At 37.2% G+C, this 26,138-nt stretch overlaps 4 protein-coding genes across 10 annotated transcripts; 2 read left to right on the top strand and 2 right to left on the bottom strand.

Moving 5' to 3' along the window:
• LOC103945539 (structure-specific endonuclease subunit slx1) lies at positions 1-2,463 on the top strand. 2 transcript variants are annotated; one of them, XM_048570420.1, is made up of 3 exons: positions 1-432; positions 1,276-1,382; positions 1,565-2,067. In XM_048570420.1, exons 1-3 carry the CDS (start codon positions 209-211, stop codon positions 1,591-1,593), a joined length of 360 nt encoding a protein of 119 aa, XP_048426377.1. In that variant the 5' UTR covers positions 1-208; the 3' UTR covers positions 1,594-2,067. The 2 variants fall into 2 exon arrangements, with proteins under 2 accessions (XP_048426377.1, XP_009354395.2); XM_009356120.3 differs by having other exon boundaries at positions 3-432; positions 2,006-2,463.
• On the bottom strand, positions 2,438-4,483 carry LOC103945538 (acyl-CoA--sterol O-acyltransferase 1). Of its 6 annotated transcripts, none has more exons than XM_048570417.1 (2): positions 3,104-4,483; positions 2,438-2,694 (listed from the first exon to the last, which is right to left on the bottom strand). In XM_048570417.1, exon 1 carries the CDS (start codon positions 4,338-4,340, stop codon positions 3,114-3,116), a length of 1,227 nt encoding a protein of 408 aa, XP_048426374.1. In that variant the 5' UTR covers positions 4,341-4,483; the 3' UTR covers positions 2,438-2,694; positions 3,104-3,113. The 6 variants fall into 6 exon arrangements, with proteins under 6 accessions (XP_048426374.1, XP_048426373.1, XP_048426375.1 ...); XM_048570416.1 differs by lacking the exon at positions 2,438-2,694 and adding an exon at positions 2,696-2,875; XM_048570418.1 differs by lacking the exon at positions 2,438-2,694 and adding an exon at positions 2,696-2,858.
• Positions 4,484-10,288: 5,805 nt separating this feature from the next.
• LOC103945536 (serine/threonine-protein kinase-like protein At3g51990) lies at positions 10,289-12,239 on the top strand. The gene has a single exon (XM_009356118.3). The coding sequence runs from the start codon at positions 10,433-10,435 to the stop codon at positions 11,933-11,935; it is 1,503 nt and encodes a 500-aa protein (XP_009354393.2). The 5' UTR covers positions 10,289-10,432; the 3' UTR covers positions 11,936-12,239.
• A 2,953-nt stretch (positions 12,240-15,192) lies between these two features.
• Positions 15,193-25,804, bottom strand: LOC103945535 (protein transport protein SEC31 homolog B). Its single transcript, XM_009356116.3, has 22 exons — positions 25,145-25,804; positions 24,428-24,482; positions 24,185-24,307; positions 23,609-23,705; positions 23,480-23,516; positions 23,272-23,377; positions 23,147-23,204; positions 22,289-22,386; positions 22,031-22,150; positions 21,485-21,527; positions 20,505-20,605; positions 20,301-20,428; positions 19,617-20,175; positions 19,370-19,462; positions 18,964-19,149; positions 18,645-18,858; positions 18,302-18,411; positions 18,013-18,186; positions 17,486-17,611; positions 17,130-17,397; positions 15,833-16,071; positions 15,193-15,738 (listed from the first exon to the last, which is right to left on the bottom strand). Exons 1-22 carry the CDS (start codon positions 25,462-25,464, stop codon positions 15,646-15,648), a joined length of 3,348 nt encoding a protein of 1,115 aa, XP_009354391.2. The 5' UTR covers positions 25,465-25,804; the 3' UTR covers positions 15,193-15,645.
• Positions 25,805-26,138: the final 334 nt, after the last annotated feature.

Genomic DNA, 26,138 nt, shown 5'->3' with positions numbered 1-26,138 from the left:
ACTCTTTTCAAAACAAGTTGCGCTAAATCGCGGCAGGCCTGCACCGCCTAGTGCCGAGACGGCCGATTTTTAGAATACTTACACCTACCAAATCTAAATTATAGCATCAACGGTATTTTCAGGTGTATGCATATTTAAATGGAACAGTTCAAAAACGTTCAGACTTTTAGGCCGATCGAGCAGAGCATTGATCTGCTCACCTGAAATTATGCGACGGCTCTCGAGCACATTCCCTTCCGTCAAGTTCCAGAACCCTAACCCCCCAAAATTATCATTACCCTCCTCGCTATCCCTGTCGATCAAATCAGAAGCATCCTCGAGCTCTCCGTCCAAATCAAAATCAAAACCAAAATCTTGGTCTGTGTATCTCATTCTTTCCACTAATTCCCCAATCAAAACCTACGTCGGCGTCACCACCGATTTCTCTCGCCGGTACGTCTGATTTCGTTTCAAGTTTTATCCTTTTCATCTAATATGATGCATTTATGAATAAATTCTTATCTGGGTCTTTCAGAGAATCAAATTTGATCCTTACTCTTAGCTGTTTGATAAATTTGTGAACAAATTCTTTTCTGGGTCTTTCAAATTTATGCTTTCCCGTAGAGATTGATTAAATTTGTGCACACATTTTTATCTGGGTCTGTATCATTCTGGGATAATTTGGTAGTACTTTAGTAAAATGCGAAAGAATTGGTGGCTCTGTGCTCACCGCACGGCTCCGTGATAATTTAGGTTAGTTCTGATTCTAGCTAGCCCCTGAGTTTCACAAAGGAGTATACTTTTGGTATCTTAGATTCCTGTAATGTTTCTTTTCGGCTTTTGAAAGAATTAAGGGAATGAAACAATGATCAGTGTTAGTGCACATACATTGGATTCGATTACAAATTATGAAGACGAAAAAAACCGCCAGTTTAAGGAATGAATAGTATGCAAGGTGAATTGTTTCGTGATCACTTTAGGTTTTCTGGGTGGGGAGCAAAGATGTTGAAATTTTTTCCCTGTGGTGGATTTGCCTTCTTTGCTAGCTATATAGTTGTTGTAGGAATTTAGAGGAACTTTGTTTTAGCATTCAGTTTCTTGTTTTGCCGCTGGAGTTATAGCTTTTTGTGTATTTACTTATGCTGTACTTGGTGATGGTGTCCCTCTAATTATTCTCCTGAAAATAAATGCTTATGTGTTCTTATGATCTGGTTTTTTGTTTGCGGACTCAGTGATTTCTGGTAATCTTTTGGTCAAGCAGTAACTATAGTCTATTGTTATATAACTCTTATGCAGTTTGAAACAACATAATGGCGAGCTCAAAGGTGGTGCAAAAGCATCTAGTGCTGGAAGACCATGGATTTGTGCTTGCCTAATACATGGTTTTAAGGGCCAAAGTGAAGGTATTTTATTTGGAATTGGAAAACAAAGATTGTGTTTTAACATACTTAATCCTTTCATTCGGTCAATTTTTGGTCAATTTATGGGCTCAATTTGTATTGCTCCAGCTGTTAAAATGTTGCTGCCTACAATGGCACCCATTATTTTGAAGTGCCAATATAATTTTTACATTTGTCCACCACAGGGATGATTGATCAGGAGCTCCTTCCATGACGATTATTTGGATGTGAAAAAATGTCTAGTTAGCTGTTAACTTAAGGGGATACCTTAGGATCGGGAGCTCTTTAGTGGATGAATTTTCAAAGAGTTTTTCAAGAACTAGAGTGGGAGGGATGAGCATTTTGTCCCCCGGTTTTTATGTGGTGGGATTAGCTCTAGTGTGGAGTCTTTTTATGTAGCTCTAAGGGGTTTCGTCCACTTATGATTAGTGACTCATTTTTCATGCAAATTTTGTGTAAGATCCTAATGAAACTTGATATCATATTTTATGATTTACTAAACTGTACGCAAAAGGAATGGTTAATCAGATTTAGCTTTTTTCTCTGCAATTATGATCCTTTTATGTAAGCTAAGCTCCACATCCTCAACGCAAACAGACCAAGTAACTCTTTGTTTTCTGTTGTAGCTTGCGAGTTCGAATCAAAATGGAAAACTTTATCAAGGCGTTTGCCTCGGAAAAGAAAGAAACACGACGAGGAGGAGCAAGCAAATGATTTGTCACTTCCATTGCTACAACACAGGCAAGCAGCTCTGGATAGAGTTAAAGGTATACTTGATTGCACCCACTTAGAAATTGACTGGAAACTGGACCCCTTGTGATTTCTAAGTCGCATGGTCTACGTTTCTCAACAATTTTTCATTGTAAATGTATAATGTTTAAGTAACAAAAAATGTTGTAAAACTCAGGAAGATGAGTCATATTAATATAGGATAACAATTGCTAGTCGAGAATGGTTGTCTACTTGTACGATAACACTGTATCATGAGATTGTTCAGTCCGACGGATGGACGCATGTCTTAATGTATGTTTTTTCTCTCAAGGAACGAAATAATGAACTGAGAAAGGAAGGGACATTTGTTTTATGTTTGCTTTTGTTATTGTCATCTCATGGAACACACCGAATACAACGTTGTCAATTCATACTCGCATTTTTCAAACAATGGATTGTTTTATCAGCCATGAAAATGAAAATGCAGTGCCATGCCACCTCCAAGATGTATGGGGGGAAGTTCGGTTGTACCTCTTTTATGCTTTGTTGTTTATGTCCTTAATGTTGATCTGTTGGTGATGGTGAACAAGCAGGAGATGGTAGACTGACGTGATCATGGACCAAAATCAAATATTACATAACTGTGTTAATGGTTGATTAAGAGAGATACAATCTGTAAACTTCATGTTGGATAAAACTAAGACACTTCATGAGCCAAGATCTTAAATTTCATGATTTTGGGGTGTCGCATAGAATTCTGTCACTTTCCTGTTGTCATGTAGTGTCTGATGAGTTCCTTGAAGATGATCAGAGTATATTGTGAGTAAAAATGTTGTGTTTTTCTCATGGTGCAAGAAAATTGTGATTATTCACCGTACGATCTCAATACAACAGAGTTAGTCATTTAACTTTTGCCTATAATACTTTCTATTTCAAACTTGAATTAAAATCAAACAGTTGATAACCATAATTTTCTTGAACTATGAGGTTTAGGGGGGCGCAACAAAATAAACCTTTCATATATTATCGGAAACTTGGAATGACGTTCTTCAAGAACGCGGCAAACTCACCGTACTCTTGAAGCATTCTAACGTCAGCCTTGCACCGAATAAACTGCGGAAAGAACAGCCAATAGGAGGTCACCACCATAAACCCAAGGGTCAACGGCACGGAGATCACCTTCGGCAACCGGCACCTGCCCTTCAACGCCTTCTTCAAAACGATCTCAACCGGCAAGCACACTCCGTGCAAGACGAAGAACCACGTGACCTCCCACTTGGGCCTCACCCGCCCCATGCAGTAGTAGATGTGCTCGTGCATGAGCCCCGACACCAGAAAGCTTCCGAAGACAGCCAGCAGATGGGCCCGCTCGCGGCCAATGACGCCTGCAGAGTAACCGCGGGTGGGTTCGTACACAGCGGAGCGCAGGATGCTGTGGGCCACGAGGTTCCATCTTCGGCCCCAGAAATTTTGAAGCGACGTGGAGAAGTATGGGTCGTTGAAGTGGGGCTTGAGGTCCAAACCCGACAGAGATCGAGTCAATATTGTTACAATGGCCAGTAAGTTTTCCAGATTAAGGTAAATGTACAAGCAATGAAGGACCAATACGAGCTTTTGGTGGAAGTGCTCACTATACTTAAGGACACCAATTAGAATGATAAAAAGTATGCCCTTTATTGCTTGATTTAGGGACAATTTTTGGGCGTTTTGGGGAGATGGGTTGGTTTCAATTTTAGAATTTTGGGATTTTTGAGGTGGGTTTTCTCCGTTTTGACGATTTGGATTGGATTTTGAGGGTGATGGGTAGGTTTCAATTTTAGGGTTTTGAGATTTTGGAGGTGGGTTTTGTGTCATTTGGCCATTTGGGTGGGATTTTGAGGGAGATGGGTAGGTTTCAAATTTGGGATTTGGGGATTTTGGAGGTGGGTTTTCTTGGAACTCAATTGGAAGGCAACCGATGGCCAAGAAACGTCCAATAGAGATTGGTGGATGTGAAGCCAAGGGGCCTTTGCCAAAAGCAAAGAGTAGAAGCTTGAAGCTGCCGAGCCAAGAAATGAAAAAGGCAGTGCCACCTTCAAGATGCATGGAGGAGAAGTTGAGAGGAAGATAAAGGAAGAGGAAGACAACTGGGAGGACACAGAAAAGTCTGGTTGTTCCTTTTGGGACAAATTTCCCAATTGAATGGCTGTAGAAGAAACATGCAAACACTGAAGACCATACCTGAATGAAGTTGAAGAATTCACCCTCCATTAATTGTTGTATGATCTGGCTTTCTGCTTTGTTGTTTATGTCCTTGATGTTCAACTGTTGATAATCGATGAGGAACAAACAGGAGATGGCAGATATGTAATTATTATGTAATTATATAGGTTTATTATATTAACATCCTACGTATTATTGAATAAACCCTACATAATTAATATATCTCACATTTGCTTTTTCAATGAAAATTATCTTAGTACACCCTACATACTTCTCCATAATACCCTCACACCTCACATTCTCAATATACACTGTACATTTTCTACTTGCACGTCATATTTTCTATACACCCCACATTTCTCAAATCTTATAAAACTTTTAATTTGAACAAAAAATGTCGACTGGAATTTTGAAAAAAGATGACTCATGGGATTTAAAGCATATGTGGGTTATTTTTAATTCCACTATTAAAACTCATGTCGTCTGTTTTTAATATTTGGTGGTAATTTTAGGTGTTTAATTCTTTATATAATTCCTATGATCCCTAAAAAATGAATACGAATATAGAAGCTTGAATAACACAACAAAAGCAAGATTAAATAATTATTGATATCATCAAAATCACTAAAACAATAAAAAATTATGAAGTCTTACCTCATGTGAAACTTCAGAAAACATTGATTTCGTGTTTCATTCGTCAAAAATAATTTCTCAATCAACATGTTTGTGGTTTCATTGGTTAGGTTTTTGTTCAAAAATAGAGGGTATGAGGGATTTTGATAGTTGAAGAAGATAAATAATAAGTTAAAAGTGATTTGGGGTGTATTTAGAAATTTTTTATTATTTTTTAAATCTAATAAGATCAAAATTATCATTGCATAGTTGAGTAAATAAATCATTTAATATTAAATTTTAATGTGAGATGCATTCAGGTGCTAATATAGCGACAAACACAGGCTATTAGAATTTCAATCAAACGGCTACAATTATTATAACTTTAAAATGAACCTCCTACTTGTAACTATTAGATCGAAATCCAACTGTCCATGTTTGTCGCTCAGCAGAATCCCAAAAATTTGCCTAGGAGAAGATCCAAGTCTAATATAAAAAGCCATTATATATTAGATTAAAGTCAGAATATCTTGAACTGTACACTATAGCTAGGGTGCCTAGTGTGGTGTGGTCTTATCGTGCAGTACACGTGTTTGATATGAATCCGGTGTCTTTAAATATTGCACCAAACAGGAGATGGAGATAATCCTACCATAAAGAGAATCAGGAAATAATCCTATTCCTAGTATGTTGGGGTCTTCAAATATTGCACCAAATTACATGCTAATCTCGTGGGGAAAATATATATCTCACGCTCCTTCGGAAATGGAGCAAAGTCAAAGGAATATGATCCTCTTTAGATTCTCTTTGAAAGATACGAATGATCAATCAATTATATCCATTCATCATATATCGTCAGTCACTATACTAAATATTGAATTCAACACAATTATATGAGGATATTGTCATTTATGTGAATCGAACAAAAAATCTCTGAGTTAAAAATGACGAGAAGTACAATTAGACCGTATGAATAGTTAGTATGAATAGTTAGTATGTCCTTGATGTTCAACTGTTGATAATCGATGAGGAACAAACAGGAGATGGCAGATATGTAATTATTATGTAATTATATAGGTTTATTATATTAACATCCTACGTATTATTGAATAAACCCTACATAATTAATATATCCCACATTTGCTTTTTCAATGAAAATTATCTTAGTACACCCTACATACTTCTCCATAATACCCTCACACCTCACATTCTCAATATACACTGTACATTTTCTACTTGCACGCCATATTTTCTATACACCCCACATTTATCAAATCTTATAAAACTTTTAATTGGGACAAAAAATGTCGACTGAAATTTTGAAAAAAGATGACTCATGGGATTTAAAGCATATGTGGGTTGTTTTTAATTCCACTATTAAAACTCATGTCGTTTGTTTTTAATATTTGGTGGTAATTTTAGGTGTTTAATTCTTCATGTAATTCCTATGATCCCTAAAAAATGAATACGAACATAGAAGCTTGAATAACGCAACAAAAGCAAGATTAAATAATTATTGATATCGTCAAAATCACTAAAACAATAAAAAATTATGAAGTCTTACCTCATGTGAAACTTCAGAAAACATTGATTTCGTGTTTCATTCGTCAAAAATAATTTCTCAATCAACATGTTTGTAGTTTCATTGGTTAGGTTTTTGTTCAAAATGGAGGGTATGAGGGATTTTGATAGTTGAAAAAGATAAATAATAAGTTAAAAGTGATTTGGGGTGTATTTAGAATTTTTTATTATTTTTAAACCTAATAAGATCAAAATTATCATTGCATAGTTGAGTAAATAAATCATTTAATATTAAATTTTAATGTGGGATGCATTCAGGTGCTAATATAGAGACAAACACAGGACGTTGGATTTCAATTAAACGATTACAATTATTATAACTTTAAAAGGGACCTCCTACTTGTAACTATTAGATCGAAATCTAACTGTCTGTGTTTGTCGCTCAGCAGAATCCCAAGAATTTGCCTCCAAGTCCAATATAAAAAGCCATTATATATTAGATTAAAGTCAGAATATCTTGAACTGTACACTATAGCTAGGGTGCCTAGTGTGGTGTGGTCTTATCGTGCAGTACACGTGTTTGATATGAATCCGGTGTCTTTAAATATTGCACCTAAAGAGAATCAGGAAATAATCCTATTCCTAGCATGTTGGGGTCTTCAAATATTGCACCAAATTACATGCTAATCTCGTGGGGAAAATATATATCTCACGCTCCTTCGGAAATGGAGCAAAGTCAAGGAATATGATCGAAGAGATTCTCTTTGTAAAGATACAGACGATCAATCAATTATGTCCGTTCATCATATATCGTCAGTAACATATACTAAATATCGAACTCAACACAATTATATGAGGATATTGTCATTTATGTGAATCGAACAAAAAATCACTCACTTAAAAGTGACGAGAAGTACAATTAGACTGTATGAATAGTTGGTATGTTTGTTGAACGAAGGGATAAGTTGAAATGGAAAAGTAGGAATAAAAATGACAATTAACCAATCACAAGGTTATTTTTAATTTTATTAATTTTAGGATAGTGCCATTCACACACCCATTTTACCTATTACACACTTTTATTAATTTTGGTTCATCGGTCTTCTTCAACTTATCCAATCCCAAAGCTTGCGTATGTGGATATAACCACCCTTACTTAAAATGTTGACATTTCTTAATTTCTTATTCAAGTTGATAGCTAGAGTTTTTAATATAGATGTTATATATACATAAAGCATCCCTTTCGCTAACATCTGTACAACTCTAATGTCCTTTTCATGCTTACGAAACAAACCACATCAATTAGGGCACTGGGGTTTGTTGACCCCTGACAACCATGCTTCTTTGTTTTAAAGGAAAATTAATAAAAATAGCTTGAAAACTTTGAGTTTTAACGATAAAGACAAAATAAAGGGTAAAGTAAATAGTAACAGGTTTGATTTTTTAGTGTAAAAATATAGTTTTTCGTTAAAGTAAACAGTAATGCAGGTTTTCGTTAAAACTCTTATGTTTTAATGGAATATCCAATGTGACCAACGTTTGTAAAGGGAGGGTCTTCGACTACTTTAACATAAAACACATAAAATATTCAAGTCTACCGTATTAGCTATCTGCCTCGCTAGTTAATGCGATGAACAATTACTTGCAAGATTTAGCGAGTGAGAAATTGAATGGCTAACTAAACATAAAATAATGTAATTTTACTATATGCTCCTTACTCTTTCTTTCTATGTTTCTCTTCAAATCTAACGAGATATACGTATATATAGGACCATCGTAGGGACCATGTATTCACTATATATGAACTCCTATAGATTTCACTATTTTAACATTTTTTTTTTAATTTAGAATACAATTATATAATCTTTACTATCACTTCGTACTACGTTTTAATGATATTCTTCTTTTCTTATAAGTGAAAAGTCTTAGGTTCGCTTTTCGTGCAAAAGCGAATGTGAACAACATTTACTAGCAAATTGTGAGACTAAGTCCACATCTTCCTTCTTAGTGTAAATAATATCATTGGTTAAAAATAAATAAATAAATAAAGATTATATAATCTTTACTGAGTTTAGGATCCTATAATCCTAGGATCGGCCTAGCCCATTCTTAGCCTTTTTGGGCCGTTATCTTTAAGTTGTCATGCGCAACGTAAGTTAAGTCTATTGGGTCAAAGCTCAATGAGCCTAGAAATCGAAACTAATCTTAAGGCTCATTTCAGTGTCATATGCTCATGTAATATACTAACTTCTATTAGGTTTAATTTATCCATCCTTTTAACTCAATCATTTTCCATTTGGTTTTTCAATTAAGTTATGGATGTGAGATCTATTAGGTTTTAATTAGTGAGGCTAGCACTCTTACTATTCGTTTACGAATTAATTGGTCATTTTTTATTCTCCCTTTTACAAGAACTTAGAGCTCGTTTAGAAAGTGTTTTTAAATGACTGAAAATATTTTTAGAATGTTTTTGGGTTCCAAAATCACTTGAAGTGCATTCTACAAGAACACTAGTTATGTGCTTCTTTCAGAATTAAATTGCCTTTTACTAAGGATTGATTTCAAAAAAAAAAAAAAATTTAAAAGCGCTTTCAGTCATTTAAAAACATTTCCTAAACAAGCCCTTATGAATAATTCTCAAAGCTTCTACAAGTCATGAGAGCCACCTAGCAATTATCATGGCTACTCAAGCTAAGAAAAATAGTAGGGAATACAATCAACTATAAGTGCAATTGAATGCGATTCCTCTCTAGTGCATGTTGAGAATGAATCATACATCATAGGCAAAATGAACCTTGCTTCTAAGTAATTGGGCTACTCTCATGGTGTAACCTTAACTTTGTTCACGGTATTAGAACAACAGGTTGTCCCATGTGAAGCCCAACGGTCACACTGTGCTCCACGTCACCCAATTTAAGTTATTCACGTGTTAGATTTGAAAATTCGTCACACATGAAAAGACGTGTTAACAGTGAATCCCACCCTAAACCATAGAGCATGTTTCTTATTGTACACTCACATACCTCTATGAAACAATAAAGAGTCCAAACAATAACACGAGCCACATTCTTGATTGAACATGTCTACATATCATTATTAAGATTGTATCCATAAGACAATCATGCTTGCCTCAAGTCTAACAAAATTTGCATCATTGCAACTAAGAGAATACCTAATGCATGAAAACCAGCCTTGACATAAGTGTAATTTAGCCTCGAATGATAAAATTCAATTTCTAACAATGCATATCAAATGTGACACTTAGTACTACGGTTTAGTAATATTTTTTTTTATTTGTAAATAAGATCTTAGATTCGATTCTCACCAAAGACAAATATGAACCATATTTTTGCTAATCAATTACGAAACTTAACCCAGTCTCTCACCCCCTTCATATAGATAATATCGTTTGTTTCAAAAAATAAGTCACATCTAACCTACGCTAAAATAATACAATGGCTCTTGACAGGTCCAGTTTAATGAGATAGGATCCTCGCCGGATCCTATAATCATATCCGTTCATCGTACATCGTGAGACTAATTTTCATCAAGTACTGTTTATAATTAATTTTAAATAAAAAAAAATTTACAATGATTTCTAACCATACAATGTACAATAAATAAATGTAACTTTAAGATCTCTAAAATTCTCACAAAAAAAATTCGGTAAGAATCCGGCGAGAATCCTTACTCTAGTATTACCCAGACTCTTGCCCAATACTCTTGAAGAGTCAACTTTAAAAAAAAAAATAATAATAACCAATAAAAACTAAGTCAGTAACACTTTTTACCCCTGCCCAAGCGTCCTTACTTGTAATATATAGTACCGACACCGCACAAACAGTTGTAGAACACGACGCCAACAAAACCCAATTTTCAACCAACTTTGGTTCTGCAACTTTCATATAATCAGTCACGTAATATATCATCACACCAAACTCTCGTCTCTCCCTTTCAATCCATCCAAAAACACAAACACACAAAGTTGAAATCTCGATTTTCCTCTTATGGGGTACCTTTCTTGCAGAGCTGAATCAGCCATCTCCGTCGCCAATTCCCAAACTTCATCCTCCAAAACCACCGCCACCGTCACCGCTGAAAAGCCCATCAAGATCGAACACTTCGACTACAGTGATCTTGTGGCCGCCACCAATGGCTTCTCCGAACAGAAGCTTTTGGGCAAAGGCAGCCATGGCTACGTCTACAAAGCTATGCTCCGCGGCCGTCTAGTTGCCATCAAAAGACCCTCCAGAGCTCACAGCCAGACTCTCCGACCCAACTCGTGTTCTGGGCCGGAGACCGCCAACGAGGTCGACAACGAGATCGAGATCTTGTCCAAGATTCAGAGTCCGAGGCTGGTCAATCTTTTGGGGTTTTCGAATGATTCGAAAGACAGGCTTTTGGTGGTGGAGTTCATGAGCAACGGTACGCTGTACGATGTTTTACATTCAAGTACGAATCGGCCTCCGAATTGGGGTCGTAGAATTAGATTAGCTTTGCAAACTGCTAAGGCAATTGACATTTTACATTCATCGAGCCCGCCTGTAATTCATAGAGATATTAAGTCTGCAAATGTTTTGATTGATCGTAGTTACAATGCCCGGTTGGGGGATTTTGGATTGGCTCTGAGGTACTGCCTGTTCGACGAATATAGGCTCCGGTCGACCCCTCCGGCGGGGACGATGGGGTACTTGGACCCTTGCTATGTGACCCCTGACAATTTGAGTACTAAAACTGATGTTTTTAGTTTTGGGATTTTGTTGTTGGAGATTATAAGTGGTAGGAAGGCTATAGATGTTGGGCATTCTCCGCCTTCGATTGTGGATTGGGCTATCCCGCTTATAAAGCGAGGGAAGCTGATAACGGTTTATGATCCGCAAATTGTACCTCCTAAAGACCCTGTTGTGAGGAAGCAATTAGCTGTCATTGCAGCCAAGTGTGTGAGGTCTTGTAGGGAGCGTAGGCCAACGATGAAGGAGGTTGTGGTTTGGCTTACCGGGTTGAGTAAACTGGTTCCCCGGCATTCGTGGAATGGTTTTAACAATCCGTGTACAATGGTAGAGACCATGGGGCGGCCAGTTGAGTCGAGGATTGTGCATTTGAGTTCGAAGCTGGAGGGTGTTGGAGAAGAGAATTTGGAAGCCTTGGAAGCTAAGTTGGCTAGGAAAGTATTGAGGAATTCGCAGAGAGTTTATTCGGATTTGGGGTTTAGTAGCAATCTGATGGAGCTTATGGCAGGTACTGATGGGGAGCCTGACTTTCATGGTAATGCAGATGGAGATGATCGCAGTTCAAAATCAGCGAATCAGGTTTCTAGATTTGGTAGCGGACGATACATTGGCAGGATTAATAAATCAACTCCTGGTAACGGGAAACAAGTCCCTGATTTGATGCAAAATCATTCTTTTGGGAAAAGGTCGTTTACATGTTCAAGGAGAGATGATGCAATGCCTCATGTGAGCGGCAGTTTCCGTGCATCTGCTGGTATACAGCTTGCTGCAGAAATTTGATTTATGTGAATAGAACAAAGGCATGTAAGCTTCCTTGCTTGCTAATTTCACATTGATGTAGATTTGTTGTTGGTATCTCATTTGTTCCGGGTTTTGTTATCTCGCCTCTAGTGGTGTATTCATTAATTTGTTCATGTGCTGTTAATTACGACATGTATGTCAGTCAAGGGTACATTGCTGATGTCCCCAGTTGTAAGTTGTCGATCATTTTTGTTTTTCGTCTTTGTAAGTTGTTTAATGTCGATGCAAGTGATACCGCTGTTGTTCTTTGTAGTTCTGCATCTATATTACTGCATTGTTCCAATTTCCGCGATCTTATGATTTGCCGAGTCTCGAGTGTTTTGAAATGGAACGAGGATAAGATTTTAGCACAATGTTTTGTATTGTCTTGTTTGTATTCAAATTCAAATAAACAGAAGTAGAGGCAATCTGTTTAAGATTCAAGTGTTGTTTGCATCCCAAGAGATTTATGTTTAGTTGTGAGCTCTAGATGTCTATGCATGTGGCTTTCTTTTGTTGGTTTCAATTGGTGTCAAGGATTGAATTGGATAATTCACTGGATTCAATGCGTGTCAAATGAAGCAATGGATACTTTTGAGAAAGCAAAATTTGTGTCCAAGTTGAAGGTTGAAGTTGAATAAGTCACGAAGAAAACTCATCTCTTGTAATCCCCGCAAAATTGTAGGATGATATCAATCTACAAGTTTTTATTTTATTGTTATTATTAATGAAAATTTCCCATGCTTCCAATATTACTCAAAAAAATTTCCTATCTTTTAATATGTTTTCTTGTCCTAGTTTCTCAAATTTTCTTAATCTTTGACCTGAAGTAATACCCATTTGAAATCACGATTTAAGTTAGATTTTTTCACAATGCAAGCTCAAATTGCATAAGAACACGTAGGAAGTTGTTAGATCGACGAGTTCATCCATTCTCTTTTAGGCGAGCATTCTTTTTATGGGGATCCTGAGAATCTCGTGATCGTGACCGTTCATCATACATCATGCAATCAATTTTCGTTAGGTACTATTTATATTTAATTTAAAATTTAAAATGATTTCTAATCACACGATATACAATAAACGACCATCATCACGAAATTCGCAAAAATCTCCACACAAAAAAATCGGGCGAGAATCCTTTAGTATAGATTGATCATACTTTTTGACGAACTTAAGTTGTACGTAGTAGATAACTTGTTGCTTCTAGATGGGTTTGACGTTAGTTCGACAAGGAAGAATTATCTTCTACCAAGAAATATATTAAAAGGGAATGGCTCAACTTTCATCATGTCACTTTGAATTCTTGTTTGACTCTCTCGCAGTATCACACTGTTTGCTTTGTTTACCCATCATGAAAATGTCCTAGTCTTGTCAGTTAATTTAATTTGTAAAAGTATCTTTACTTCCTAATCTCTTTCCCATTTTGAGATCCTCTTAGGATCCCTTTTATTAAATCCATCAAATTCATCAATCTAGGTTCTTGAAATTTGATCTAACGGCTAAAAACAGAGGATCCTTTTAAAAATTATAATAACTTTAACCGTTTGATTAAATTTCAAAGGCTCGGATTGGTAGATTTGGTGATATGTAACAAATAAGGACCTTTTCAAATAAAATAAAAACATATGGCTCATTTACTAATTCCTAATCGAATTGACAAGAATTGAATTGAAGATGAGTTTGGAATGAGAGTGGAATTATAATTAGATTCCTCCATCTAAGTAACTAAATTTAGAAAGATTTAGGACATTCGATTACCGATATTAGGTGATCCCCAACTATTTTCTGATTCCCTAAATGCTAGTAAACGCTCGAATGCGCTAGACAAGTGTGATTCTGTTTCTTCCCACTCTAATCTCATTTGGTAAACATGCCCTAAGTGCTAAGAAATCAGATGATCATTGACTCTTCATCCATAAGTCTCATGTAAATAAATCATACATAAAATTGTATGATTTGCGAATAATACTAGATGTACTACATCTCTTGATTACAATAGTTGACTACATTACATGACAACTGAAAAGCGCTTGTTACATTATTATTATGGCTGTTAATCTTTTTCTTAATCCTACTACATCTTGAGTTCGAACACCCTCTTTCCCCTCATTCAGTCCGACATAAAGTAAAAATATTGCTAATAATAAAGAAGAAAATGGTTAAAAGAAACTCTTCGTTTTCCTTGGAGAACCTAGATTTTTTGTGACGCATTTTCCGGGTACAGGAACAGCAGTGCTGTGGTGGTCCAAGAAAAAGGACTGGACAAGTGCAGTAGCCAAACACTCTCTTTAGTGGTGACAATTCTTTATGTCGTAGCTGTTGCTATTTCTGCTGTTTGTTTCCCTTTGGATTGGACAAAACAGTCAAGTACAAGACAAACTGAAGTTTGAAAGATGAAAAGATTCCGGAGCACTACTAGCTAGCTCCCCAAACACGGTTTCGAACTCAAAACGTATCCTGGAAGAGGAACTCTGTTTTTAGCTGTTTGGCAGCAAGCAGAAACAAGTATATTAGGTATCCGTCTGTCAAGTCTTTACACCTACTCCCACTTCTTGGCCCTTACTTTTTTGAAATTCTAAAATGAGGAAATTGTGGCACAGTCTCTTAGATTTAACTCAATTAAAGTAATGGTCTCTCAACTAAAAATTTGATCCCTTAATTCTTCAAAACGTGCAGCTATAATCCTTTTCGTCAACTTTGTCAAAACTTTTATCAAAACGAGTTATGTTCGAATAGTTATTGCTACAATTGGGTTAAAGTTGATTTAGCCATTTTGACAGAAGCTTTAACGGAGTTGACGATAATGATAGTTGCACAGTTTGATGCGTTAAAGAGACCAATGGTCATGAGTTTTGAATTTAAGGACTATTGCACCAATTGAGTTAAAGTTGAGGAAGCCTTGCTAATATTTGTTATAAAATTGGAGAGGTCTGGATCTTTGTGGCCTAGCGTGTGCACACTTCTATGTTCTTGGGGCGCTTGAACTCGGCCACATCTGGTCCTGCCATCAGACATGAACAGGATATCCAGCGTATCAAAAATGTCTACCAAATACACATCTGGTCCTGCCATCATACAAATTTGCATCATACAAGACTCGGGCAAACACAGAACAACCATGGAAGAAAAAACCTAGACAAATGGGGTTCCATTGACATGAATGTCAAAGGCACCTTCAAATTCGTGTGCCCAAACCAATACAAAAAACTCAAATTGCCAAAAAAAGTAGCATATAAATGATTCACATCCAATCATTTTCGACAAAATTGAAGTCGTCATTCTAATTTCTGTTCATATAATAAAAACACAAAGGTGGGGGGGTACAATTTCATGCCATTGGCAAAATGTTACCACATCACTAGGAAAAGCTCGAACAGCTTCGTAAACGTACTATGAATTTATGTAAAAACGTCGAAAGAAAACAAAAAATCAATGCTATTTCTAAGCACTACAAAAATAAAACTGAAACAGTCAACAAGATGTCCTTAATGTGCGACTATCTTTTCTAACCGCGTTCAAACTTCAAACCCACTAATTGCCTTCCAAGGTAGAATTAATCCAAAGCTAATCAAATCCCCGGGCCAAAATCTAGAGATGCACTTTTTGAATGCATGAAAACAAACCGTCATGTCTTCGTGCAGATAAGGCCATGAAAGATTTCTAGGAACAAAACAATCCGAAACTTGGGTAATCACAGCGTTCATAACTTATAGTCTCACATTTTGCCTTGTCTTGATCATCCTCTTGAGAGTTGCAAGCCAAAAGTTGCACTCGTCCCATTCACTAGTGGTAAGAAGCACCTGATTGCAAGCAGAAACAGAAAGAACCCCCTGTTAAAAATCACCCTTTATAGTGTAAAAGTAAAATATAAGAGTAAAGTTTCCATAAACGTACCTGGATTTGCAGGGCAGTACCGAAATCACCATTATCTAATGCCTGGCAAAGCTGAACAAGCTTATCAGCAGCGTTTCTAGATATGTCCCCACTGTTGAGTTTGGCAAACAATGCACCTATCTTCCTCGAATTGTCTTCTATTTCACGCTTCTTACCGGGATTTGCACGTGCACCTCCCAGCGCCTCCGATGTCTCATTGAAAAGTCTTGTTAATGTTGCAATTACTGATTTTTGATGGGCTGTACCACATTATCCACAAATAAGCAAAGATTGTCACAAAACCACAGGTTGGAAATTCTATGTGACAAATAGGGAACCGCAAAATGAAGGAGAATATCTTACAGAGCCCACACACATGAAAATATAAATAGCAGTCTCCTAACTGTTGTACGTGTTTAAATACACAATTAACGCACAATTAACACTAACGTCTAGATGCCAAAACATCTCGTAGACCATATCCCAGTTCAAGATTTAGGCCATTCCATGAAATTAACTGCAATACAAACACTCGACTAACTGCGCTCTCTACAAATATTTCATTCCCTCTACTACTCTTGGCCATCAATTGCACGCCAGAAAAGAGTACGGCCCAAATAGTGTAAGTAGCCCACCATTCAGGTCAGGTCGATTTTAATTTTAAAGTAGGGAAACAGCCTACACTATATAATACCTAACAAACACAGAACCTAATTAGAACTCAATTTTGGACCCTCTATTACACAGAACCTAATTAGAACTCAATTATAGTTGTAGTTCTCTCAACTATAATTGGAGTCAACTGCACAAATCCTCTTCCTCTACCAATCTGAAAGGACAATACTTCTGTTCCAAGTTGTACTTTTATCATATATCTCGTAATTACCTCCACCCATAATACTTGTCTTCATCATCCAAATGAATATCAATGCAATTTGTCCATAACCACTCATGCTTGCAGTGATCATGGTGTTCCAAAATTCTCATGTCCTTTTTGTCAGTTTTCCAAAATTCTCACGTCAGCGAGATCTCAATACCTCAAAGAATCCGCATCTTATTATTTAACAAATACTTCAATTCAAAATATTGCAATCCTACCAGCATATTACACTAATTGCATGTTATATATTTCATGGCCCTCTAATTTTGGCTGCATTCCTCTGTTTCTAGGTTTGAAACTGAGGGAACTACAACCAAGAGAAAATTACAACACAAAGCTTGCTTTTAAAACTGCACAAGTTAAACAGATATACAGAGCAAGACAATTCTGGAGAGAAGTTAGCAAATTTCCAAAAGATAAAAAGAATTCTTGAATTACCAGGAACACTGGATGTATCAACTGTCTGTATGGTGGGTGGTGGAGCTGCTACTGCCACAGGAGTACGAGCTGGAGATTGGTGAGTAGGACTAGGTGGCTGCAGTGAACCCGCATGAGGCCCCTGAACAACTCCTGGATTAGGAACTGGCATAAATCCTCTTGGAGGAACAGAGGGAGCTACACCATGTGGCTTATTTACAGGAACTGGAGCGACTTGTGATTGAAGAGGAGCAGTTGAACCAGGCCCCGGTTGCATAGGTTGGAAAGTCTGAAACACCACCAAGAAAAAATTTAGAAAAACAGTCATGGACATGATTTCTGATATTTATTTTGACATCAAACGAAGATATACGGACAGGATACAGCTGAGAACCCAATGTTGGCTGCTGATATTGCTCCACATTTTTTAGCACAGGAGGAGTTGCAGGAATGAAAGGCCTTACTGCAGGCTGAGAGGAAACGGGAGGTGCAGAAAAATTCTCCTACAGGTACACCATGAAGATTCCAATGAATCAGAACCTTGAACATTGAAAAATGTGGGAAGTGACCAGTAACTTCTCAATAACAAAAAGTTAATTACAACTAGGATTTCATGTCCAAGTGTGATTAACAGCTAAATTTCAGATAATCATTAAAATAACAAGTGCATGTTTGAAGGCTGTAACGAACAATTTTATAATTTTGTGGCACCTGCAATTTACCAAATATGAAAATCCTAATAACCCTTGACCAACAAGAATACACATTGGCAAGTGGCCCTCTACCACTGGTGGAGGAGTGTTGCCCTTGCAATATACTTTTCGTGGTAAAAGTATGTTATAGCATACTCATAAAGTAAACAAATTAATGACGCTTATAAAGACCCTAAATAAGAACAAATTACCTGTGGAACCTGAGGTGGTTGGTTAGGAAGAAACATCTGGGGTTGCGATGCAGGCTGATACGGGGCAGGAGGGCCATATCCTCCTCTTCCATACGAAGGATTCACAGGTTCTTGGTAGCTCTCGCCATAAGGACTTACAGGAACACCTGATTGCAAATGTGATGGCACTGTTTCCTAACCATTTAAAGAGAAAAAATAAAAGGTCAATCCACATCGAGGCAACAGATTTGGCAACACACGACAAATCAAAAAAATAAAATAAAACGGCAACGTAAAACTTTATGAACACCTGATAATATGGAGGAGAGGCCCCCACAAAAGTAGATTGATCAGCCGCATATACAGGCCCGCTTGCTGCAGGTTGGTTTCCAAATGTTTCATTCTTGGCAACTTTTTCTACTGCAATAACACAACAAATAATATGGGGAGGAAATAAGTAATGCAGGTGACAAGAAAGAAGCTTTTGAAATTTTAAGAGCTTTAACCATCGTATTTTTTGCATATTGAACTAATTAAAATATCGACTACCAGTATTAACTTTGATAAGATTAATTGCCATTGATCACAATCTGCAACATACAAAAATGCATATATTAAAACGTCACTTCAGTAACTTTTTAAGATGCACATACCAGGTTCGGTTGAAAGAGAAATACGATCTCTTAAGATAACAAGCTCAGGTGACAACTCATCAGAACCCAAGAGTTTTAGGTACTCCATTGCTGTTGTTAAAAGGCCTTGACTAGCTAAAATTTCGGCGTATTTCTCAACAAGTTTGCACAAAGATGCACTAAACCGCTTCTGCCCAGATGCCAAGGCAAGGACAATTGTCTTCTCCATTAATTCCTAAACCAAATAACAAAACATATTTAACCTCTTTCTCTCTCTCCAAAAAAACACATATTTAACCTCATGGCCAAGAAGAACATGACTGTCTAAATGAAAAATTACCTGGAGGAGGTCGACATAGGATCTCCCCTCATGCTCAGTGGTCAGACTTCTTGACCAAATCTCTACGGTTTTATCAATATTTCCCGCACATATATAACAAATAGTTGCCGCCAGCGTATTACCAGCTGCCACAAGTTTGGAAGCAAGTGTATCACAAAGCACAGTCCACTCGTCTCTGGATGCAAACTGTTGATTCAAGAAACATAGAAAAACATAAATCAATTGGTGGATACACAAATTTCAAAGTTGACTTGTTAATGGTATTCTCTTATGATGCAGCTATTAAGAGCGCAGTTTAGGGTGAGTCAGGAACAGTAATGAGCCAAATAACCAAAACACTTCATTTACAATGTACAATGGCACAATGCATCATGGCATTAACATTTTGAGGAGCTGGGAAACTTACACTACACAGAAGAGCAAGTGTTTCCTTCCAGAACTTTAGAGGCCTGGTGTTGACAAGACTCAAGAGATCGTTGCTCACCATTGCAGAAACAATCTGAATGTAGGAAGTAGTCATGTTAAGCCTGAATTATGGGAAAACTTAAGACACGGTACAATCAATCTTTCACATCTTTTCAAGAAGTTTCAAATATTATCAAATATGAAATAGGAAGTGTTCCGAGCCTCTTAAGAAAGTAGATTTTAAATACCTTAAGGTAAGGCGAATGGCTCATCTTAAGATACTGATCCCGTGTGCTCTCCCACAATGAAGAACCACCAGCATGAGCAATAACTAAAGCATCAGCCATTTTATTTGCTGAAATGCATTTTGCAACAGCGCCCTTATAATCTCCTACAACTAAAGCATGTTGAACAGATTCATCAAATGATGGGTCAGCACTCTCCTCCAGTCCATCAGACTCTTGTTCCGTTTGTTCCGTAACAGGAATTGTATCCCCCACAGAGATTTTGTCACCAGAGGTTGACACAGGAGTATCAGCTTTAGGACTAGGAAGATTATTGAAGAAATCTTCTCCGTTGTCAGAAGGAAAGATGGTGGCTTCCTTATCACTCCCAAGACCCCCTTTATCAGTTATAGTATCCTCAAGCCCAAGTGCATCGACTTCTTGTGATAGATCCTCTGGAGCATCTTCTTTTGTTTCCTCAGGCATACTGAAACCAAGATGAGTGATCAGTTTCGTCCTTGCAGCCCCATCATCTTCAAACAATACCCTTAATAAGCCCCATGTTTCCTGGTCATCCTCAGATCTGCCGAAAAAAATCATGCAAACAGAAGCAAAAGAGGATGTTAACCATGACACGAGAATTAATTTTCAAGAGATATTAACTCTCATGGAGCTCATAAAAAGTTATTCTTCTGGTAAGTGGCATACTCAGACTCCTGTGATTTCTTCTCACACAAGGCTCGAAGTAAATGCCTTTCCCCATTTTGGATTGCAGCTTCAAATTCCGATGAGCGATTCACCAAACTGTGTTCAGTAACCAAGCTGTGTACATAAACCTGGACACAAGGGAGGAAAATGAACTCTAAAATGCATCATTGCAGAAGACACAGGGAGCACGCCAATAAAGTCTACCTCCGAACCCGCAGAAGTGTGCTGAAAGGACACAATCTTGCCTCCAAAGCCAAAAGATGCCCCAACTGGGCGCTTATACCATTTCGGAGCTCTCAGAGGTCCTGAAAAGAAAGGATAACAAATGAAATTTTGGAACACAGTAGATCTACTGTTCTGTACAAATTAAAAACGTTCCAACCTAAAATCCAAAAGAAACATATAGCCAAACTTTATTGCGTGCTGTAAGAGATAATCTATGTACAAAAAGAAACAGAGAAAAAAACAGCCAATGAAGTGCTGTTGTTAACAGAGTTCAGCAACCCAAAAAGAAAATACTAAAATTGTCAAGGCAATATTTAGGCATGTTCGGTATCTAACTTTTTAAACTCAAAAACAATTTTTGAGTCCCAAGCTCGTAACTCTTGTTTGCTCAACCCATTTTCAAAAACTCTAAACTAAAAACTCACTAAAACAAACCCACTTTTTTAAAACTCAAAAAAGTTAGGTTTCTGAGTTTTCAATCTAGCCACTCTTTCTCCCTCTCGAATCCTTTCTCCTCTCAGTCCCTTCTCCATCTCTTTCTGCTCTTTGATTATCATTGGCTCTGCAAACAAGTACTAGTTTCACACTCTTCTGCAGTAGGAGTTTCTAGTTGCTTTTCCATTTTCTTGTTCCACTTCGTTCTTTGTGATATTTTTATCACTTTCCCCTTCTCTCCTTTATTCCTTCTTTTCCGTTTTCTGTGAACTGTGGTCAGTTTCACTCTTCTGGGCCGTTAGATCCGGGTTTTTTGCCTCCTTAATATTTAAGAATTAAAGCAGTTTTCTTCACTAAAGATTTACAAAAAAGGTTTCAAGTTCCATACCAACCGACCTTTTTAATAAAAAAATCTAGTATTTGAAAATTTGTGTGTTTTAAAGAAGGATCGTAGTTTTTTTAGTTCAGTTTTTAAATAGAACCCCAAAATGTTACTATGCAACGGCTAATTAATTGTGCATTACCTGCACCAAAATCACTTTCCCCAACTCCATATCTGCTGCAACCCTGTGAGAAAAATATAAAAGAATAGAAGAGATTTAAAACATGATAAGTTCATGAAGTAACATAAACACAAGGATGCACACCATTTATGTGCAGTTTATAAAATAACAGTAAATGTAGTGGTCTAGTAGCTGGAAGGTATTCCAGATTACATAACAGTATACATGCGCCTAGTGTCTCGTACAAATTGTGATCCTCAGTTTGATAATGCAGTAATAATAATCAAACAAAATTTGTTGTGTATATATAATAATCATAAATCGTGGATTTTAGCACAAGCATTCACTAAAAATTGGAGTTCGCCCATTTAACAGATCACCTAACATTTTGCTACTTTACCCATCTACATATCAGATACCACAACTAAGTTTTTTTAATAAACAAAAGCAAGCAACAAAGCATATGTAGAGTTTTCTTTCAACCTATTTCACATTCCTTACACCCCATGATTCTTCAATACTTGTGCAGTACAATAATTCAGAAATATAATAAAAACCTCACTATACCTCAATATTGTAAATTCCAATTTTTCCATCAAATGAAGATGCCGATATCACTCCAGGTGCTTTTGGATACCAATGCACATCAAAATTCCAATTGGTGCCTGCCGGCAATTCACATACAATCTGAACCAATATATTACAAAAAACAACCCCACAGTCAAGACAATGATACTGAAACCAAAAGTACAGGAGAGATTAAAATGCGGTCAAGGTGCACAATGCAAAATATTGGCCTCCTTGATGAGCGGGTAAAGACCATACCTCTGCAGAAACTGTGTCCCAGCAAATAGTTCGATTATCCTTGGCACATGTAAGCAGATAGGAGCTGTCATTCGGACACCAAGACATTGCAATTACACCTGGGGCAGGATGTGTACGTAACATAATCATAAGCATATCCAATGAACTTCGGATCAAAATAATATCATTAATACGGTACTTTTGAGTTACAAAAATAACAATCTCGTCAAACTGAATGCAAGTTCAACCACATGGAATATGAGGTTGACACAACAATTCCTAAAAGCATAAATAGAAGCATAATGGAGAAACTTATGTACTACTTCACACAGCCTCAAAAATGTATCTTAAAAAAGTCACTAATCAAGTACAATCACGCATAAAATGGCATGATATCTGGGTGACCCATTGAAAGTCTTGTGCTTTCTCACACGCCCACTTCCACAATTAGTGACAAACAATAACCAAAATGGATTAGCTTGTTTACTATAGTAAAAGACAACTCAAGTAGACTAGCAGTTTGAGGATTTGATTAATGAATAATATGTGCCATTCCCTGAATTTCATAAATCCTTCCAGGTTCATAAGACTCATTATCATGTTCATATTTGAATGCAGTTTGATTTTCAAACCACATCGGGAAGGGCTGTACAAAAATCTCTTAGCATATTAAGCTGTAGAGATGAATATTTAAACAGCTATCTCTGATCTGTTCCTATGTCCAGTAATTAGTTAAACAACAATGGAAATTAGCACTGGAGTAAAAATAGCTTTATGAAACCAAAAGAAAGAAACTGCTCCCAACCAAAAAGAAAGGCACCAAAGAATCATTAACAGGTAGTATGTCAAGAAAGAGATGATTTTTTTCTGTCTTATTACCTTTTGTGTGCCCGACAAACTCTTTAACTGGTGACATTATATTACGCATATCCCACAGCTGCATGAACAGAAATGTTAAAACGTTTGACCACTAAACAAATAGAATAGTACTGCAGTATCATTACCCTAAGAGAAGGTGAACCATCTTCATCTGAAGAAACAATTAGCTGAGTGGCAATATCAGGATTCCACTGCAAAACAGAGCACCGTCTTCTAACTGAATCTGTAAAACTGCCGGACAACCAATGTCAAGTTAGGTAATGGAAATGACCAATCCAGATAATCATTGAGATTTTAATACAACAGCTTCACAGTAGAGAATAATCAAATCACCTTATTACTGGCTTTTGCTTTTTCAGGTCCCAAATCACTGAAAAATTCAAAATGTTAGATTTTCACACTAAATAAAAGTTATAAAACTACTAGACAACAAGTACCTAAAGAGAATAGTATATTTCTCACCAGTTGTCCCATTTAATGAAGTGGATGCTAATATATGTTGGACCTTGCTATTCCAAGATAAAAATGACACCTCACCCTGGGCAGCAGATCCACTACCCTGCATAAAGAACAAAACGAGAGAGAAAAATCATTTCATGCAAAGATGGAGACAGAAAAGACTAGAGGGATCTAATTATAGACTTTCTCTTGTACAATAAGGAATACGGTCAGAATTAACATAGTTCTCTACAGGTTATGAGAATAATTTGTAGAAAGGGACCTTGCATCCTTTCCACTTCTCTATGTTTATTATGATTATACATTGCTTAGTACATCCACCTTGCGTCTCATTCATTGTGATGATAATTGTACAAACTAGTGGTGTTTACTTTAGCTACCTTTTGGTAACAAAATTGTAAGCATCTTTAATAATGTCTAATTATTCTACTCTACATGTAACAGTTTATTAAAAAAGAAAAGTGAAATACACAGAAGTGGATAAGAACACCAAAAAAATTGAGGATAAATAATACAATACAGACTATAGAGAAAGAGTTTGCAATATTTCAGATAAACTGACAACTAATTAGCACAAACCTTGAGAGGTGGGAAGTGAGAGGGTTCTGCAGGATTGGTCAAGTCCCAAATGCAAATTTCACCATCATCAGCCCCAGATGCAAGTAAATTGGGTGCAATTGCATTAAATTCAAGACCACGAACCTGGAACAAAATAACAAGACTCAAATTTAAGAGTTTGAGAACTAATCTACGTAATGATCAGTTGTCCAAGCATTGAAAGAACCGCCAAAAAGACAAGCATTCTGAAGGAAGAAAACTTACAGGGCCTTTATGTCTTGTGAGATGCCCAACTGAAGCACTTACACCCGCCTCCGGACTAAGGATAAGAGAGAACAAAAAATAAGGCCTTTCCAAAGCATACCATAAAATGCTTTCTCAAATACAAAAATAATGTTTCACAAAACCAGAGGGCATGTATTTCCACGCATATTTTTGTAAGGGAAAGATCAAAACCAAATAAATCTAACAGGAGGTTCAAATTATTGCAAATAGTTCCGCAATACTAACAAAAATAAATAATGAACAGAAAACGTCCAGAGAATACGCCCAAGCTTTCATCTTCATAGATAGAATTCATGAAAATCCCAATTCACATTATCTCCATGACTTCCAGCAACCAAGAAAATTTCAAGGTATCATTTCACTCCAAATAATGAAAAAAATAAGAACTGGGTATAAAAGCACAGCTTAAAATGAGATCTAATCACTCACAATAGAACAATAAATACCAATTTCAGGTACCGTTAACCCCATTTCCCGTCACCCCAAACAGGCCATTCACTCAGATCAAAGTCAAGCAACAAGAAACTACAGAATCTGTTAACTTCTCCACTTTCCCACATTGTTTCAGCACCCAAAAGAAAACCCACAATCCAAATCCACAGAAAATCCGAAATTTACAAGCAAAACTCAATTCATATCCATTCAATTCAATCCCAATCGTAACCAAAAGCAAATGCCAAATTCAAATCCAATTACCGGATCAGAGTTTGTGGGTTCCAGATATCAATAGTGCCATCAACAAGTCCACCAGCGATGAGCCCAAGCCCGAATTCTTGCGACCCCGATCCAGTGGGCTTGGCCCATGACAACCTGTTGAATCTCTCAGAGCTCGTCGACTCGCCCACTACCGGGAGATCACGGTCGTCTGACTGTAAATCAAGCTTGAAGATCTCAATGTTGGCGGAGGAGCTGAAGGACAGATCCACTGCTCCGGCCATCGTCCCTGCCGCCATGTATGGGGCGTCCGGAGCCAGCGCCACGCAGGCCGATCGATTCACCCCCTTTACGCACGCCATGGCTAGAAAATTGAGCGAAACCCAAGAACCCCAACTCAATCTTTATTGCAAAACGGAAGAACTGGGGGATTTGAAGGCGAACGAGGCAACAGATCTGAGAGAAGAAATGGTGGATTTTATTGGAAATTGAAGAATTGGGGATGATTTTGTAAATCCAGTCTGCAAATTTTTTGAATTTTAGGGTTTGGTTTTGAGTGTGATCTCTGTGTGTGAAAATTTTATACCGAGAAGGCGAAAGATAAGCACTTTGGCTTCTGAGTTGAGGCCTCTCTCTCTCTTCCCCTCCTCACTCTCTCTCCCTCTCTCTCTCTTCCCCCTCTGTGATGTTGATATCTGGCAATCGTTGGCGTTACGAGATGGTGTGTTAGCGGGTTTGGGTTACTATTTCTCTGCGGTCGGTTGCACTGTGTGCCTTCGGTGTTTGTGCTGTTGATGGTTGTACGGTGAAAGCTCATAGGAGGAGGGGTTTGTGTACAAGCGGGAAGAGCCTGGTTTAGGGAGGTGAGGGGATGTAGACGATAATTTTGTACGAATGACTGACGCGCTTCCAGTTAGATGATGACAAGTGTAATACTAGGCATTGTCCTATGATTTGCATTTTTTTGGGGACCAGAGGGTATTTTGGGCCATTGGCAAAGCGCTTTTTTTTTTTTTTTTTTTTTATGTTTTTTTAA

The sequence above is a fragment of a genome, unplaced genomic scaffold (genome assembly GCF_019419815.1).
Source record: "Pyrus x bretschneideri cultivar Hongxiangsu unplaced genomic scaffold, Pyrus_bretschneideri_v1 Contig52, whole genome shotgun sequence".
NCBI classification, from domain to species: domain Eukaryota; kingdom Viridiplantae; phylum Streptophyta; class Magnoliopsida; order Rosales; family Rosaceae; genus Pyrus; species Pyrus x bretschneideri.
Note: the sequence above shows the minus strand (reverse complement) of the source record. Positions and strands in the feature narration are given on the sequence as shown.